Consider the following 19,547-nt stretch of genomic DNA (forward strand, 5'->3'; position numbering starts at 1 on the left):
ACAGATGCAGATAAATGCTGAAGTGTGGATGTGTCATGAGGTCGGTGTGCATGCAAGTGTGTCTGTGTTTGTATATGCACACATAAATCTGAGGGTTGGAGAGATGGTATTGCAAAAAAGTAAAACATCCTTCGGCTTAGCACAGGAAAAGAGATTGAGAGGGAAGTGAGAGGTATAAAGCATAAAAAATAGCCATGTTGATCCCCTTTTCCACACTGTTAGTGTGGAGCCACCCTCCCACACAGCCAATATTATCTGTCAGACCTATAGAAAGGGCATATTTGGGGTAAAAGGACTTTCAAGGGGCAGGAAGGTGGTGGGAGGAAGTGTGGCGAGGAAAGTTGCAGTGCAAATTTTAGAGTGGGGGGCAGAAAGTTATTATGGGGGGAAGAGAATTGCTACAGGGTCTGAGGTGAGGTGCTGAAGCCATTCCCAGGCTGGATTGTGTCACAGAGATGGGTGCTGGAAAATTTTCTGATAACAACAGGTGACAGCTTGAATTGCAGGACCTTAGGAAGGAGGTCAGAAATTATACCCAATAATTATATAAAATTGTGACGTGTCAATTAAAAAAAAACTAAGTAAAAAAATAAAAACCACCTCGACGCATCAGAAAAAAAAAGGTGCATGAAGGATCTCAGCACCACGGACAGGGAACCTTGCACTCTAGAACTGCAGACCAGAGCCTCAGAAGGAAGCTGACCTTTGATGTCCGCAGACACCTTAAGATTGGCATGTTCAGTATGGGCTTCCCACCTTTCCTACAAACCGGGGTTCTTCCTCCAGTGTCCTCATCTTGGAATCACCACCCATTTGATTGCCCAATCCTGAAACCTGGGAGTCAAATTGGACTCCCCTTTGCTTTTTCCACAGTCCACAATCCCAATCTTGTTGATCCACTTCCCTAAAGTGTCCTTATAATTCACCCCTTTTCCCCATCTATAATTACACTTTCCTAGTTTAAGACACCATTTTGGAGGGGTGTCTGGATCCTTTTAGGCTCTATGCCTCCAGCTCTTTCTCTGCCACACACCTCTTCCCACTCCAACCCATTGTCTACGGCAGCTGCAATGGTGGGTAATCTTTAGAGCACAAACCTGAGCCTCTTACCATCCTGCGCTGGTTGTAAGGATCAGAGCGGGGTGATTTGTTGTCTTCTGTGGAGCCCTCTGACACTCTTGGCTTTATTCTATGCCTTCTCTCACTGGCATTTTTGGAGGTTAAAGGTGATCCATTGTGGGAGTGGAGAGAGGTTGTGTCAATCCCTAGTGCTGCTAGCACCTGCGAAGAGAGAACAGCAGGTGTAGCCAATAGTATTTGCTTGGACTTAGCATGAATGTGTCCCCCAGACATGGGGTGCCAGGGGTGAGAGATCTGAAACAGAGAAACTGAAGGGTTAGGACCAGGGTGGTGGTGGGATTAGGCCATGGCAGGAACAGACACCTCTGGTCACCCCCAGTCATTCATGGGGTACTCTGTTGGTGCCCCACCCAGATCCCTTTCACCAGGTCAGCACAGCAATCCCGAGCTGCTTGCGTGGCAGCAGCTGATGGCTCATACTTGCAGCATTCTGCAAAAAAGTCTCTTTTGGCTGCCTGCTTCTGGGATAGGTATGGGGAGGGTAAAAAAAAAAGCTGGCCCCCTTGCCTCAAGGTAGGACTAACTGTGGTACAGGTCATGCCCCAGAGTTCCCCATGGGATCAAGCTGAAGCTGGTCTCTAGCTGAGAACACTCCTTGTTTAGTTCCACCCTCTGCCCCATTCTGTTTTGCTTCATTCGCTTTCTCCTGAGAGCACTCCCTCAATAGGTCACTTGCACAAGAATCCTCACCTAGCCTCTTCTTTGAGAAAACCTGATCTAATATGGTCCCTGAGGCAAGATGATTCCTCCTATAGCTCCCTAAATGGTGCCCTAATTGAAGTGGCTAGTCCAGAACAGTATCCAAGAATGGACAGTCTGCAACCTTCTTCACAAAGCTTCCACTCCTCACAAACCTCCTGCTCCTTCCGGAGCATCTCGAGGGCCTCCTGGAACTTCTTCTCCTTTGCTTCAATTTCATCAGTGGTTGCCTGGTTCTGCTCCTCATATGCCATGGTGACTACAGCCAAGATCAAGTTGACCAGGTAGAAAGATCCCAGGAAGATTACGAGCACAAAAAAGATCATATAGATTTTCCCAGAAGCCCTCAGGGTCTGCAGGTTCAAGGGAAAGAAGAGAAACCTGTACCCATAGCACATGGACCCCTGAATTTAAGTCAGCCTCCTCCAGGAAAAGCACAGCCATGCAGCTGACCCACCAGCCTCCAACCAAGTCTGCGTGGGGGAATGCAGCTCAGTACCTGCTGGTAGAGGCGTTCCCAGGAATCCTGTGTCATGAGGCGGAACAGTGAGAGGAAAGCCCAAGCAAAGGAATCAAAGCTGGTGTAGTTAAAATCCGGGTTGTCCGAAGTTTTAAGGCAGATATAACCATCAGGGCAGTGGCTGCAGCAAGAACAGAGAAGGTCATCCCCTGCTTATTGCAGACAAGGTAGCCCAGGGCTGCGAGACAACCACAGAGTTTTATGTCAGAGATCAGAGTTCAAGACCTAGTCTTCCTCTTATTAGCAGGATGATCTTGGACACTTGGTCTGTTTAGGTCTTGGTTTCTGTTATCCATAAAACGGGGATGCTAATACTTTCACGTCAGAATTTCATACACAGGGGAGTGGCCTGGGGAAGGCAGCTGACTGCCCAGACACGATACTATAAGCTCTTTGCCAGTTCATACCAGGGAAAGGAGAGTCAGTAGCAATAATGCAGACTTAAAACCTGAGCCTGTTGGCATCATCTGCAGAGTTGTCTATCAAGGGAGGTCTCACATTAGCCAAGTTCACTGATTAATTATATATAACAGTGGAAATAACACTTTCCACTTACTGAGCACTTTCTGTGTTCTTCTCTCTCCCTTTAAGTGCTTTACAAACACTATAATTTAATCACTCAATGTTCTTTCTTTACAGATAAGGAATCTGGGGGTCAGAAAGAAGTCAGTTGCCTAAAACTATGCAGGTGTCAATATATTTATTAAAAGGAGAAATATAACTGTCAAGTAGCCCAATACTTGAGTCAGCCTAGCCTCCTCCTGAAGATGGCCTACGAAGGAAGGCCAGATTAAAAATGACTGCCTGGGGAGTATTGAGGTGGGAATGCTGAACTCCTTCCTCTCTCTCATAATAGGAGGATGAGTTGATGTCAAGAAGCATCTGTCAGCTCAGGGAGCGTAAAGTGCTCTCATCCACCCTAGCAGAGATGGCCTGATCAATGAAACAGCAATGCCTCGTTTGAAGTCCAGAATTATTTTTTTAAATTTTTTTCTTTTTCTCCTGTTTTATTTACCTGCACTCCTTGTGAATACATGGAATTCTTTTACTCCCAGGATTTCTCCATGAACTCCAACCTCTGGGGCTCTCCTTATCCCAGACATCCATGTGAACAACCCCCATACCATGGATTAGAGCTCTGACAACTGAATTCTAATCAGTTCCAAGTCTATCTCCGCTTCGATTGAAGATTGCAAGTTCCCTGGCTTTGTAGACCCACATTTAAAGATAGGCTCTTGGTTTGCTCTTCCAAGGGGCTAGGCAACCCATTTCCTGTAGGTTTCTTAATTAACTCTGAGGGCAGCCTTGTTTCTATGTCTTCTGTAGAAACCCACCATAGCCACTGCATATAAACAGTTCACTGCTCTGAGGATTAAATGAGATCACTGTATAGTGTCTTGCACTTCTGCATAGTAAATATTGTATATAAACTGCAAAGGAAAATTCCTATTGTTTTTAACCTTGGAAGCTGCTGAAAGGATAAACTGGAATATTATATGTGGAAGAACACTGAAAATTATCAACTATTTTCTGGTATCCATTTTCCGCCTTGAGACCCCTGACCTTCCTCCCACAGTGCCATTGGCCTATGTGGGCCTTTCCTCAGGACTCTGGCTTCTCTGCAGCCTCACAGAGGACCCAGGTTTAGCTTTCACGGCATGCCCCGGCAGGGTTCACTCTGTCCGTTATCCTGAGCTGGCCTCTCTGCCATCCCAGCCTGGTCCACTCCCCCACTGCCTGGCTGGCACCTGCCCAATAGCAGGCCTGGCCTCTCAGGGAGCTGAGCTGTAGAGGTGTGTAGATGGACCCAACAACTTTACCACAAAAAGGACTTGAGCTGCTCTGGAGCCATTGCCTTGAGAAATGCCATTATCTAGACAGAAGGATGCTGAGGGGCTCTTGGTTTACATTTAAGTCAAAGGCAAATGAAAACTGATGTCAGAACAACCCTCTCATGAGCCAAAGAACCAAATGCCAAGTGCATTTGTGAAAGAAGAGTCCAAGGAACCTGATGTTGACCAAATGCTCCTGCTTGTTTCCAGTCCTCAGCTCCAACTGAGATAGTTTTCCTAGTGAGCTGATGAAGGTGGAGCCTCATGCAGGCTCCACCCAGGTCGACCTGGGCAACATGGAGCCGTCAGCCTCTCAGGCACTGGGGGTGTTGTGAGCTCTGCTTTTCCAAGCTCTCAGCCATGGAGGTGGGTAAGATGGGCCTTTTTGATCTTTTGCCTAAAGTCTTTCTGCTCATGCCTTCCTCCAGTGGCCAAAGCAGCAGGCAGAGCTGAGGGGTCCTCATCCCTTAGCTTTGCCTCACATTCTGTTCTGCCACCTGGAATGGTCTTCACTCAAACTATCTCGTATTCACCCAGCCTGGAGACATCCTACCTGCCCTTGAAAGCTCACCTCAAACACCACCTCCAGGAAGCCTTCCCTACTTTCTCTCTTGCCTCACACCGCCACCTCACTGTGTTTGCCCAGCCTATGAAGCCTCTAGTAAAGAACTTGTTTTCCACAGGGTAGCATCTTTATGTCTATGAATGAGAAATTGCAAACTATCAGCTTGTAGGCTGGATTTGGCCCACAGAAATATTTTGTTTGGCCCAACAATATGTAGACATTTTTTGGAATAGGTAGCCAATGTTTACAGTTGGGAGATTTTATATAAAAATCTAAATTTCCTATCTCTATTTTAAAAGTTGGAAGAGCTGGAAACAGTGAACCCACATTTCCACATGGCAACCAAAAGCTGGACCGAGCAGTGGGGCTGTCCCCTTTAGAGGAGGCATGAACTCTCAGCTCCTAGGTTCCCTCCTGGCCCACTCCACTCATTTGTTGTTATGAATCTGGCCTCTGTAAGAATTCGAAATTGCAAAGTCTGATACATGTGTTTTTTCCTCTACTTGTGAGGGTAATGTGGCTATAGAATGGAGTTAGCTGTGATGATTAAGTGTAGAGCATTTGACACAAATAAGTATTGGTTCCTTCCTGGGGTAGATTATTTATTAAAATGGCTATAATTCTTGTCCCTATGTATCCACACCCTTTCCAATGTGACTTTTCAGCTCTTTCCATTGAGTGATGAAGTCTATTTCTCTGTCTCTTGGATCTCTACTGGACTGCGACTTGCTTTAGTCAAGAATGTATCAGAATGTACAAAAGGTACATTGTGTTGGTTCTAAGCCTAGGCCTGAAGAAGCCTTGCAAACTTTCACTGTTTTTCTGGGAACCCTGCCATGAGAACAGGCCCAGGCTAACCTGTTTGGGGGTGAGAGGCCACATGAGCAGAGACAGGACGTCCTAGACCAGCCATCTCCAAGTTAATATGCTGTCTGCATATGCATGAATGAGCCTAGTCAATGTCACCCAATGCCCATCTGATCCCAGTCCAAAATGCTGATGCACAGAATCATGAATTAAATAAATTGTTGTTTTAATTCACAAAATTTTGGGGTCATTTGTTACACAGCGAAAGCTAACTCATACATTCCCTCCCCATGAGCTCTGGGTTGGCAAAGGCCATGATTTATTTATTTATACATCTTTCCCAGGACCTGCAACCCCATCTGTGCCCATAATATGCCAAGGACAAGATGGAGAAGGAATTATTGGGCACTCGTGCTTTGTCATAAGTTGGGAACTCACCCTGAGTCAGATCCATTGCCACACAGTAAGGGGTCAGAAGTGCCTCGCTTATTTATGTAGATATCTGCTGAAGAAAGGAAGAAAAGGAAGCCTCACAGATGGTTCTGAACCCTCCAACCCAAGCCTTGTGTGGTGAATGCAATATTCCCAAGTCTTCCAAAGTGAGCTCCTTTGGCTACATGTACTCAGTGGGCATGCTGGGCCACATGGAAGTTGTAAAGTCACATCTGAAAAGAGAAGAGCTAAGCAGTGACTTCGGCTATCAATCTCCCCCAGCAGAGGTAGAATGACTTGCCTCTAGATTTATGGCTCATTTCCTTGCAAGAGGGATGCTGAGCAACAGGAAATAGAATACCCAAAAGTAAAACACAACTCAAGAGAACCATTTTGGCAGGAAAGGGGAGTCAAAATATATGTCTCTACACACACACAGGGGCTCCATATCCCCTGTCCCTATATGATACCAAGGGTCCAACCAGACCTTGGTCACTATGGAAGAGACTCCACTCACGTTTTCTGTGAGATGAGTAGTTGGTTGTCTCATTGACAGCCATGTCATTCTTGACACATTTATTTTTGAGGTTGCCCTTGAAGAGTTGCAGCCCCACCAAGGCAAAAACACTTAGGCAGAAGATGGTGAGGATGGTCACATCAGCCAGTTTCTTCACTGAGTGAATCAGGGCCCCCACAATGACCTTCAGGCCTGCGGGAAGATGACAGTGGTATGACCACATGGATGAGGTAGCACACACGGAGCACACTTCTTCATCTTAGCCATCCTCCCTCATCTCTACATACAGGAGTGAAGTATATACACACTCCAGGGCAGTTCCAAGACCTTTCTCATCCGAAGCTTGCATTTACTCTGAGAGGCAGGCAGAGAGTCAGGGGCTATTCTCATTATAAAGACGATGCAACTGAGACCCAGGCAATGCATTTTTTATCATCTTGAGGCTAATAAAATTCCTGACACTAGCAATTCAATTTAAATAATTTATGCTGAGTACCTACTTTTTTCCAGGCACTGTGCTAGGCATGAAGCTACTAACTTCACCCCAGTAATTTGGCATCTGTCTTTCTGCATGCATCTGGGAGGCAGCTTGAGACTTGGGACACATGAACCTCACTGTGTGTGAGTGTGTGTGTGTGTGTGTGTGTGTGAGAGAGAGAGAGAGAGAAAGAGAGAGAGAGAGAGAGATGCAAGAGAGATAGAGTGAAACAAAAATAGACCAAGAGAAAGAAAAAGAAAGAGACACAGAGAAACAGAGAGGTGAGTTTAGCAATAGAAAGAGACTATAAGAAACACTGAGACAGTCACTGGGGCATAAATAGAACTTGTGCCAAGCACAGCTGGCAGCAAAGAAGGATACACCTGCTTGTTTAAGGAGGGATGATTTGTTGCTCTGGTAAGTAAAATCAACTTCTTTGGGAGAGCAGCTTCACAGGTAGCAGAAAGAGCTCTAACCAGGGAAGCAATCTAGGATTTATTTTTGGTTAGTCATTTTGGTCAGCAAATAATCCACTGAGCACTACATGTGTCAGTCCCTGGACTGGGAGCTGAGTGATGGCTAAGGCAGCAGCATGTCGAGTGCCGTTGTCTGACAATTGAGGGGAAAGTCCGTAGCATTACTGAGCAGATGGGCACACAGGGGAGCAGCCCTTAACTGAAGTTCCAGAGGTGGGAATGGGGTGGGTGGAGTGTGAGGAAGGTGGGAAAACCAGGGAGGAGGTAAAACCTTGGCAGAGCCCTGAGGAATGAGTGTGAGTTGAGTAAAGAGAGGAGGAAGGATATCCCAGAAGAAGGGGCAGCACAGTCGAAGGCTGGGAGGTGAGCAATGGTGTGGAGTATTTGCAGAACCGTAGGTGGATTCCAGAGCACGGTGAGATGTGAGGAGAGGTGAGAGATGAGGCAGAAGAGACAGTATGGACAGACCAGGTCTTGCAAATAAGACTCAGGGTCTTCCCAGTTGAGAGTAAGTGAGAGAGATATGAAGGGGCAGGACCAGGGCTCTCTTCAAGAAGTGTGTCCAGTGGGAATTGGCAGACAGTTTCCTATCTTTCCCTGCAGAGCCAGACAAGAAATGGTAGAAAAGACTTCCACCCTAGAATGGGTGTTTCTGTTTACAGATAAGAGAACGAATTCTTGGGGTGAGAGGAGAGAACCCATCAGGCCACAAAGGGGAAGCGTCAAGTCCCATTTCAGAAAGTTTGCCTTGTCTCTGGCCTCCCCATCCTCACCATCAACCTCACGGGGGCTGAAGAGTAGTCGCTGGGCTACTGGTGACAGTGGAGATCTTAGAGGCCCCACACAATGAGCTTTGATGGACTACTTTTGTTTCTGAATTCTCAGTAATCAAGAATTGCCTAATTCTTTTTTCCTCTGGGTGTCTAAAGACAGGATTTTAGACCTATGGAAACAGTGAAGATACTGGGACTGCTTTCTCCCTTCCTCCCCATTTCCAAGTTTAATCCTTTAGTTTAAGGTATAAATAAAAATTCAACTGAGGGGTCTTGCCTGAATCCCACAACCAGAACAGAAAGTGAAGACATGCCCCTCCTGTTACGTATTGATTGTGAGGCCATGTGGTATGTGGGAAGAGCACTGGCCTAGGAGTTGGGACAATAGGCTTCCAGGTCACACTGTCTCTTACTAGTGAAGAGGCCTTGGGTTTATGTTTCCTATACTCCAGGCCTCAGTTCCTTTGTCTTGTAAGTGGGGACAATAGTCTTTGCCCTGGAACCTTACAGGGTTCTTGTGAAAATTAGAGAAGGGAGTTAGGCTGTGAAAACCAACATATGCTCTGTGAATAAATGCTCACCTGGGATCACAGAAACTGTTTTTAATGCTCTAAGAACTCTGAATGTCCGCAGGCCTGAGATCCCACGGAGATCTATTGCTGTGCCAACATATCTGTAGGACCAGAAGTTAGTCAGCATCTCTGCAAGCAAGGGTCCTGGGGATGCATGCAGCATAAATAAGGATAACCTGGGGTATCATTAGCCTAGAAAGGATGCAGAACGGACACTTAGAATCTAGTGACACTGCCATCTATAGACTGACACTGACACTGATTTCATTATTGCAACATCTTTCAGAGTGGACCCTTTGAGAAGATGCATTGTGATCTAGGCAACACTGCATGTGGATGGATCTTCAAACACAGGAGTTTGACCGACCAGTCTCCTCAGACACTGATTTCTCAGAAGGAGACCTCCATGTCAGGGGGGTACAAGGCTGGGCCTTTTCTGATCCACTGTGACAGGCTAACTGTTATCTCAGATTTGAGGTCTCTGACATCTCCTCATGGGCATGGGACTAATCTTGGACAGCAACCCCCAAAGCGGTACTCTGTGGCAAGAACCCCAGGCAATACAATTCCAAATGAGGATGCTGAACTGAGATGAAGAAACTTCTTCAGAGTGTGAGCCTGGATACACCCATAAGCCCCACATGGACACCCATGCAAATCTTTTTATTTTATTTTATTTCAATAGTTTTGAGGGAACAGGTGGTTTTTGGTTACATGAATAAGTTCTTTATTTGTATTTCAATAGTTTTGGGAAACAGGTGGTGTTGGGTTGCACAGAAAAATTCTTTAACGCTGATTTCTGAGATTTTGGTGCACCATCACCCCAGCAGTGTACACTGTACCCAGTGTGTAGTCTCTTATCCCTTACCTTCGTCTCACCTTTCCTCCCAAGTCCCCAAAGTCCATTATGTCATTGTTATGCCTTTGCATCCTCACAGCTTAGCTCCTGCTTGTAATTAAGAACACATGATGCTTGACTTTCTATTCCTGAGTTACTTCATTTAGAATAATAGTCTCCAACTCCATCCAGCTTGCTGCCAATGCCATTATTTCATTCCTTTTTACAACTGAGTAGTATTCCATGGTGTGCATACACCATATTTTCTTTATGCACTTGTTGGTTGATGGGCATTTAGGCTGGTTCCATATTTTTGCAGTTGTAAACTGTGCTGCTATAAGCATGCATATGCAAGTGTCTTTTTAATAATGGCTTATTTTCCTCTGGGTAGATACCCAGTAGTGGGATTGCTGGACCAAATGGTAATTCTACTTTTAGTTCTTTAAGGAATCTCCATAACGTTTTCGTTAGTGGTTGTACTAGTTTACATTCCCACCAGCAGTGTAAAATTATTTCCTTTTCATTACATCCATGCCAATATCTATTATTTTTTGGTTATGGCCATTCTTGCAGGAGTAAGGTGGTATCTCATTGTGGTTTTAATTTGCATTTCCCTGATAATTAATGATGTTGAGCATTTTTTTTTTTCCTGTTCGTTGGCCATTTATATATCTTCTTTTGAGAATTGTGTATTCTTGTCCTTTGCCCACTTTTGGATGGGATTATTTGTTTGTTTTCTTGCTGATTTATTTGTGTTTCTTATAGATGCTGGATATTAGTCTTTTGCTGGATGCATAGATAACAAAGATTTTTCTCTCATCCTATGGGTTGTCTGTTTACTTGGATGATTATTTCTCTTGCTGTGCAACAGCTTTTTAGTTTAATTAGATCCCATCTATTTATTTTTGTTTTTGTTGGATTTGCTTTGGGTCCTTGGTCAGGAACGTTTTGCCTAAGCCAATGTCTAGAAGAGTTTTTCCAATGTTATCTTCTAGAATTTTTTATAATTTCAGGTCTTAGATTTAAGCCGTTTATCCATCTTGAATTGATTTTTGTATAAGGTGAGAGATGAAGATTCAGTTTCTTTCTTCCACATGTGGCTTGCTAATTATCCCAGCACCATTTGTTGAATAGGGTGTCCTTTCCCCACTTACGTTTTTGTTTGCTTTTTCAAAGATCAGTTGGTTGTAAGTATTTGGCTTTATTTCTGAGTTCTCTATTCTTTTCCATTGGTCTATGTGCTTATTTTTATACCAGTATCATGCTGTTTTGGTACAGGCTATACTATAGCCTTGTAGTATAGTTTGAAATCAGCTAAGGTGATGCCTCCAGATTTGTTATTCTTGCTTAGTCTTGCTTTGGCTATGTGGATTCCTTTTTGGTTCCCTATGAATTTTAGGGTTGTTATTTCTATTTCTGTGAAGAATGATGTGGTACTTCAATGGAAATTGTATTGAATCTGTATATTGCTTTTGGCAGTAAGGTCATTTTCACAATATTGATTTTATCCATCCATGAGCATGGGATGTGTTCCCATTTGTTTGTGTCATCTGTGATTTATTTTAGCAGTGTTTTGTAGTTTTCCTTGTAGAAATCTTTCACCTTTTTGGTTAGGTATATTCCTAAGATTTTTTTTTGTTTTTATTTTTGGTTTTTTTTGCAGCTGTTGTAAAAGGGATTGAGTTCTTGATTTGTTCCTCAGCTTGGTTGCTGGTGGTGTACAGTAGTGCTGCTGATTTGTATACATTGTTTTTGTATCCTGAAACTTTACTGAATTCATTTATTAGATCTAGGAGCTTTTTGGATGAGTCTTTAGGGTTTCCTAGGCATACGATCATATCATTGGTGAACAGCAACAGTTTGACTTCCCCTTTACTGATTTGGATTCCCTTTATTTATTTCTCTTGTCTGATTGCTCTGGCTAGGACTTCCAGTGCTATGTTGGATAGAAATGGTGAAAGTGGGCATCCTTGTCTTGTTTCAGTTCTCAGGGGGAATGCTTTCAACTTTTCCCTGTTTGGTATAATGTTGGATGTGGATTTGTCATAGATGGCTTTTATTACCTTGGAGTATGTCCCTTCTATGCCAATTTGGTTGAGGGTTTTAATCATAATGGGATGCTGGATTTTGTCAAATGCTTTTCCTGCACCTATTGAGATGATCATATGATTTTTGTTTTTGATTCTGTTTATGTGACGTGCAGCATTTATTGACTTGTGCATGTTAAATCATCCCTACCTCCCTGGTATGAAACCCCCTTGATCATGGTGTGTTATCTTTTGGATATGTGTTGGATTCAATTAGCTAGCATTTTGTTGAGGATTTTTGCATCTATGTTCATCAGGGATATTGTCTGTAGTTCTTTTTTAAATGTCCTTTTCTGGTTTTGGTATTAGGGTGATACTGGCTTCATAAAATGATTTAGGAGGATTCCCTCTTTCTGCATCTTTTGGAATAGTTTCAATAAAATTGGTACCAATTCTTCTTTGAATGTCTGATAGAATTCAGCTGCGAATCCAGTCTGCTCCTGGACTTTTTTTCCTTGGCAATTTTTGAATTACTGTTTCAATCTCGCTACTTGTTATTGGTCTGTTTAGAGTTTCTATTACTTTCTGATTTAATCTAAGACAGTTGTATATTTCCAGAAATTTATTCATCTCCTCTAAATTTTCTAGTTTGTGCAAATAAAGGTGTTCATAGTAGCCTTGAATGATTTTTTTTTTGTATTTCTGTGGTATCAGTTGTAATATCTCCCATTTTATTTCTAATTGAGCTTATTTGGATCTTCTCTCTTCTTTTCTTGGTTAATCTTGCCAATGGTCAATCAATTTTCTATATCTTTTTAAAGAATCCACTTTTTGTTTCACTTATCTTTTGTATTATTATTATTTTTATTTGAATTTCATTTAGTACTGCCCTGATCTTTGTTATTCCTTTTCTTCTGCTTGGTTTGGGTCTGTTTTGTTCTTGTTTCTCTAATTCCTTGAGGTGTGACCTTAGATTATCTATTTGTCCTCTTTCATACTTTTTGATGTAGGTATTTAATGCTATGAGCTTTCCTCTTAGCACTGCTTTAGCTGTATCCCAGAGGTTTTGATAAGTTGTGTGACTATTATCATTCAGTTCAAAAAATTTTTAAACTTCCATCTTGATTTCATTGTTGACCCAAAGATCATTCAAGAGCAGATTGTTTAGTTTTCATGTATTTGTATAGTTTTGAGGGTTTCTTTTGGAGTTAACTCCGAGGTTTATTTGACTGTGCTCTGAGAGGATACCTGACATAATTTCTATTTTCTTAAATTTATTGAGATTTGTTATGTTATCTATCACGTGGTCTATCTTAGAGAATATTCCATGTGCTGATGAAAAGAATGTATATTCTGCAGTTGTTGGGTAGAATGTTTTTTAAATATCTGTTAAGTCCATTTGTTCTAGGTTACAGTTTAAGTTCATTGTTTCTTTGTTGACTTTCTGTCTTGATGACCTGTCTAGTGCTGTCAGTGGAATATTGATCCCCCACTATTATTATATTGCTGTCTATTTCATTTCTTAGGTCTAGTAGTAATTGTTTTATAAATTTGGGAGCTCCAGTGTTAGGTGCATATGTATTTAGGATTATGATATTTTTCCACTAGACCAATTATTTTATCATTATATATGTCCCTCTTTGTCTTTTTTTAACTGTTGTTGCTTTAAGGTCTGTTTTCTCTGATATAAGAATAGCTACTCCTGCTTGCTTTTGGTTTCCATTTGCATGGAATATCTTTTCCCATCTCTTTACCTTAAGTTTACGTGGCTCCTTATGTGTTAGGTGAGTCTCTTGAAGACAGTAGATACTTGGTTGGTGGATTTTTTTTTTTTCCTTTCTGCCCTTCTGTATATTTTAAGTGGATCATTTAGGGCATTTACACTCAACATCAGTATTGAGATGTGAGGTACTCTTCTATTCATTATGCTAGTTATTGCCTTAATTCCTTTTTTTATTGTGTTATTGTTTTATAGGTCCTGTGATATTTATGCTTTAAGGAGGTCTATTTTGGTGTATTTTAAGGTTTTATTTCAAGATTTAGAATTCCTTTTAGCATTTCTTGTAGTGCTGGCTTGGTAGTGGAAAATTCTCTCACCGTTTGTTTGTCTGAAAAAAACTTTATCTTGTCTTCACTTATGAAGCTTAGTTTCACTTCATACAATATTCTTGGCTGGCAATTATTTTGTTTCAGGAGGCTAAAGATGGGACCCTAATCCCTTCTGGCTTGCAAGGTTTCAGTTGAGAAATCTGCTGTTAATCTTATGTTAATCAGATAACCTTTCCTTTATAGGTTATCTGAGGCTTTTGTCTCACAGCTCTTAAGATTCTTTTCTTTGTCTTGACTTTAGATAACCTGATGTCTATTTGCCTAGGTGATGATCTTTTTTGTGACACATTTCAGAGGTATTCTTTGAGCTTCTTGTATTTGGATGTCTATATTTCTAACAAGGCCAGGGAAGTTTTCCTCAATTATTCCCTCAAATAAGTTTTCCAAACTTTTAGATTTCTATTCTTCCTTGGGAACACCCATTATTCTTAGGTTTGGTTGTTTCACGATTCCAAATTTCTTGGCCGATTTGTCATTTTTTAAAAAATTCTTTCTTTTTGTGTGTCTTAGTTTGGGTCAATTTAAAAGCTTTGTCTTCGAGCTCTGAAGTTCTTTCTTCTACTTGTTCTAGTCTATTGTTGAAACTTTCCACTGCATTTTGTATTTCTCTAAGTGTGTCTTCCATTTCCAGAAGTTGTGATTGTTTTTTCTTTATATCTATTTCTCTGGAGAATTTTCCATCCATATCTTGTTGTTTTAAACATTTCTTTAAGTTGGTTTTTATCTTTCTCTGGTGTCTCCTTGAATCACTTAATAATCAGCCTTCTGAATTCTTTTTTTTTTTTTTGAGATGGATTTTCACTCTTGTTGCCCAGGCTGGAGTGCAATGGCGTGATCTCAGCTCACCACAACCTCTGCCTCCCAGGTTCAAGCAATTCTCCTGCCTCAGTCTCCTGAGTAGCTGGGATTACAGGCATGCACCACCACATCTAGCTAATTTTGTATTTTTTAGTAGAGACGGGGTTTCTCCATGTTGGCTTCAGGCTGGTCTTGAACTCCTGACCTCAGGTGATCTGCTCACCTCGGCCTCCCAAAGTGCTGAGATTACAGGCGTGAGCTACTGTGCCCAGCCCTGAATTCTTTATCTGGCAATTCAGAGATTTCTTCTTGGTTTGGATCCATTGTTGGGGAGCTAGTTTGATCTTTTGAGGGGTGTTATTGAACCCTCTTTTGTCATATTACCAGAATTGCTTTTCTGGTTCCTTCTCATTTGAGTAGACTATTTCAGAGAAAAGATCTGGAACTGAATGGCTGTTGTGCAGATTCTTTTGTTTCATGGGTGATCTCTTGATGTGGTGCTCTCCCCAATCCCCTGGGGATGGGGCTTCCTGAGAGCTGGACTGCAGTGATCGTTATTGTTCTTCTGGGCCTAGCCACACAGAGGGGCTACCAGGCTCTGGGGTAGTACTGGGAAATGCCTGCAAGAGTCCTGTGATGTGATTGATCTTGAAGTCTCCCAGCCATGGATATCAGCATCTGTTCTGGTGAAGGTGGCAGAGGAATGAAGTAGAGTCTGTGAGAGTCCTCGGCTGTAGATAGATTTAGTGTGCTGGCTTTCTTGAATGCTAGTTATGTTAGCAGTGAAGTTGTCATATGGACAGACTCAGGACGTCTGGTTAGCCAGGATGTTGCAGGCAGTGCAACTGGTTGTTGTTTTCTTCTTCCTGGGATCAAAGTTATTCTGTCATGAGTTGCTTTAATGGCCTGAGCTGTTTGACCTCCAGCCGGTAGGTGATGCTTTCAAGAGAGCACTAGTGCATTAGTAGAAGGGGGATCTAAGCTCACCCTAAGTTGGCCAGGGTAAATATTTTAGTTTCTCAGGTGATGAGCAGGGCCATAAAGCTTCCGAGAGTTTCTGGGTTTTGTGTTCAGCTACCAAGGCAGGTAGGGAAATACCATCAGGTGGGGGCAGGGGTAGGTGAGTCTGGACTCAGACCCTTCTTGGGTAGGGATTGCTGTGGCCACTGTGGTGGATGGGGGTTGGTTCTCAGGCCAGTGGGGTTGTGTTCCAGAGGGAATTTTGGCTGCCTCTGCTGTGCCATAGAGTTCTCCAGGGAAGTGGGGGATAGCTGCTAGTGAGAGGCCTCACCTAGCTCTCATGTAGTTGGTGAAGCTGGTCTTGCTCCTGCAGTGCCCTACTCAGACCTTGCCCCAGGCTGTGAGCTTTCCCACTGAGAAAGAAAGCATGACTTTTGGACCGCATCCCTCACTGTCTGCTTGCAGTTCCCATTTGCCCCCTGGATTCTGCTCAAGAAAATTTGTGCCCAGTTGAAATTATTACTAATTTTAGTTGAAACTTCTTTCATCCTGTGACCCCTCCCTGATTCCGCTGGCTGCCTTCCCCAAGGGTGCCTGTGAGACATAGTCAGGGATGGATTCCCTGGTCTCGAGCTGGAGACTGGGAGTGCCTACAAGGCACTTCCCTTTGCTGTTTCTACTTTTATATTTTGTGTGGCTTCCTAAATTTATTTACATTCCAGGTAAGGGTAAATTCTTCTCCTGTGATCTGGATTTTCAGATTACCCAGTTGGGATGTATGTTTGGAGGCAGGTTTCCCCCCCTCACACTTTGGGAGCTCACAGTTTTTCACCTGTCTTGCAGAATTTCCAGCAGTGTGCCACTTATTTAAAAGGATCTATAAATTCTTTCAGTTCTCCTGGTATATTCCTGCAGTGGTTCTTGGAGCAAACTTTCATGGTGTGAGTCTCCACACTCTGTCCAAGTGGGACCTGCATGTTAGCCCTGTCTCCTACCCACCATTTTGTCCCCTCTCCTATCACACATGCAGATCTGCATAGAGATATACTCACGCCAGGGTAATGACGCTAAAATCCAGCCAGTTCCAAGGATCTCTCAGGTACGTGAACTCATTTAGACAAAATCCTCTTGCCAGTATCTTTATCAAGGCTTCAAAGGTGTAAATGACAGTGAAGACATATCTGGGAAGGAGGGTAGAAAAGGAGTGTCAACTGTGCCATGGAGTGTACTCAGGGGGCTCCTTCTTCTTCCAGGAGGGAGGGATGAGCTGCTCTGACTGCTCCAAGAAAAAACATGCAAAGAATATCACCAAGGTGATGAGGGGGAAGAAGGTAAGGAGAGGAAACAAGACACAGACTGAGGGAAAAAGAAGGGCCACACAAATAGATGGAGTGGGGAGGGATGTGTGTGGCTGGGACAGCCAGCAGCTTCTGCTGTTCTGGGGTTAGGCAGAGGGCAGTAGCGGGTGAAGAGCAAGGATTCTCCTGTTTATGTCTGCCAGGGCCTCCCTATCCTGCAAGAAGCTGGAGGCTCATCTAAAAACTCCGTTTTTAGAAACTGGAGTGCAGACTGATGAGTGGTAACTGACAGAGCAGACCTAAGAAAGCTGAAAACTGGCTGAAGCAGGGAATACCCAGAAGCAAGCCAAGCTATGCTGCAGAGCCCCAGAACTGCTTGGAACTTAGAGATGCTAAGTATCTCTGAAAGCAAGGTTTGGGGGAGGGTGATAAGTAGGGCTGAAAGAATTGTTTGAAAGTTTTTTACAAGAACCAGTTGAGCTTTCTAGATGCTGCTTTATGCCATCCATTCAATGAGAAACTGTTTCTGTTCCAGAAATGGATTGGATGCTTATTTTCTTAAGAGTTGAAGAAGAGGGAAACAGTTGCATACTGAAAAATGCATATAAAGAAAAGTTTACCTACTGAAAGGCAAACAACTCCCCTCCCTATTCACTTCTGCTCCTCGTTAAGTTTCCAGAAGATAATCTGGTTTAGAGCCTATGAAGATGCTGCACTTTTAACATGAACAGCCAGCCAAGGAGCATCAGGAATTTGAAGGATGCTTCTAACACCAGAAACCAAAGCAACCAAACAACTGAAAAAAAAAAGAAAAGAAAAGAAAAGAAAAGAAAAAGAGACAATAAAGAGGGCAGAAGAAGAGTTAGAGAAATAAAACTGTATTGGCCAGGCGCTGTGGCTCACGCCTGTAATCGCAGCACTTTGGGAGGCTGAGGCGGGCAGATCACGAGGTCAGGAGATTGAGACCATCCTGGCTAACGCGGTGAAACCCTGTCTCTACTAAAAATACAAAAAATTAGCCGGGCGCCGTGGCAGGCACCTGTAGTTCCAGCTACTCCGGAGGCTGAGGCGGGAGAATGGCGTGAACCCGGGAGGCGGAGCTTGCAGTGAGCCTAGATCGCGTCACTGCACTCCAGTCTGGGTGACAGAGCAAGACTTCGTCTCCAAAACAACAACAACAACAGCAACAACAACAACAAAAAACAAAAAACAAAACAAAACAAAAACCTGTACTAATATTTTTAGAGAGTTAAGAGGTGAGAAGAGGCTCCACGTATAGAACAAGAGCAGAAGGATGTAAAAAGTACCTTCAAAGACAAAATGGAATTTTGAAAACAAAAATATGATAGCAAAAGTAAAACACTAATAGGCGGACTTGTAAATAAAGTTTTGGAAATCTCACAGGAAGTGGAACAAAAAAGCAGAAATGGATAGGAAGTGATAAAAAGTTTGAAAATTAGAGAATCAGACTAGGAGGTATATTGTTTGACTAATAGGAGGTCTAGAAAGAAATTAGAAGACAATGAGCAAGGCCTTCAAAATTAAGAGGAAAATAATTTCTAATACAGAAGTCTTTCCCTAGCCAAACTGTCAAAGAAGGTAGAATATATGAAGTCTTGGGAAATGTAGTTCTTAGTTACCCTTCTAATAAAGTTACTAGAAGCTGGGCATGGTGGTATGTACCTGTAGTCCTAACTACTTGGGAGGTTGAGGCAGGAGGATCACTTGAACCCCGGAGTTTGAGGCCAACAGCCTGGGCAGCATAGAGAGACTTTGTCTTAAAAAAAATGTTACTAGAGGATATGCTCCATTCAAACAAGAAACATATATGCGATCCAGGGAAGAGGCAAAAGGAATCCAAAAAAAGGATGAAGAAGAAAAAATCTCTAGAAAACAGCTGTGCATCAGGCCTAGAAAACATCTAGGTCAGAATGAGGCAGAAGATGAAGTACTCTAGCTGTGATTTCCATAGGAAAAAAATGATACACATGCACCTGATGTGTGCAAATAAATTGAAGCAACAATTAAACATCTGGAGAAGAGTTTGGGAACAAATTAGGGATAAATAGAAAACTGAGCAAACAAAAAAATAAAATCCTTATTAATTCCAGGGAAAGCAAAAACATTGTGCAAAAAGGAAATATAGTCAAAGTACACTGCATGACACAGCTGTAAACAGTGTTTACTTAGCAATGTAATGTAATTATATATGTAGTCATACAATGGATATATTATCTGATGATCTAACTGAAGATTACAAGATAACTGTAACAGGAAGACGAGGGTGAGAGGAAATGAGTTTGTGGATGTGGCCTTAAGTTTTTTCTCGTAATAGGAAGCCAATAAATGACATCAGAAATTGAAAAATTAAAAATTAGTATTATGAGTATATTATTGGAGATAAGGAGGTATCAGAAGACACAGGTAAAAAAACTAAAAGTGGCCTCTGGAAAGAAGAGATGAGAAAAATGAAATTGCTGTTTTTTTGTCAGAATCTTTATAAAACTCTGTGACCTTTTAAATCATGAACATATATGTCTTAAATAAAAGTAAAAGTCAAGTTAAAAAGTGAATAATTTTTTTTCGCATCTGTGAGAGGAGAAATCGTGTTTGAAATCATGAAGGAATCTATATCTGGTTGCATAGCTGCTTGAGCTGTCAGCTTCCATATCTTGTTGGTTCCCCCCCACACTTTTTATGTTTTCT

The 19,547-nt window shown here is 42.5% G+C and overlaps 1 protein-coding gene across 3 annotated transcripts in view; it reads right to left on the reverse strand.

Moving 5' to 3' along the window:
• SCN10A (sodium voltage-gated channel alpha subunit 10) overlaps positions 1-19,547 on the reverse strand; it is a 98,076-nt gene that overhangs the window by 56,622 nt on the left and 21,907 nt on the right. For all 3 annotated transcript variants that reach the window (XM_008951544.3, XM_008951543.3, XM_008951542.3), the window contains exons 4-10: positions 16,596-16,724; positions 8,821-8,912; positions 6,513-6,704; positions 6,002-6,068; positions 2,339-2,480; positions 1,995-2,192; positions 1,111-1,281 (exon numbers count right to left, since the gene is read on the reverse strand). In XM_008951544.3, coding sequence (XP_008949792.2) covers positions 1,111-1,281; positions 1,995-2,192; positions 2,339-2,480; positions 6,002-6,068; positions 6,513-6,704; positions 8,821-8,912; positions 16,596-16,724 — 991 coding nt within the window. The remainder of the gene's footprint in view (positions 1-1,110; positions 1,282-1,994; positions 2,193-2,338; positions 2,481-6,001; positions 6,069-6,512; positions 6,705-8,820; positions 8,913-16,595; positions 16,725-19,547) is intronic.

The sequence above is a fragment of the Pan paniscus genome, chromosome 2 (genome assembly GCF_029289425.2).
Source record: "Pan paniscus chromosome 2, NHGRI_mPanPan1-v2.0_pri, whole genome shotgun sequence".
Classification (NCBI taxonomy): domain Eukaryota; kingdom Metazoa; phylum Chordata; class Mammalia; order Primates; family Hominidae; genus Pan; species Pan paniscus.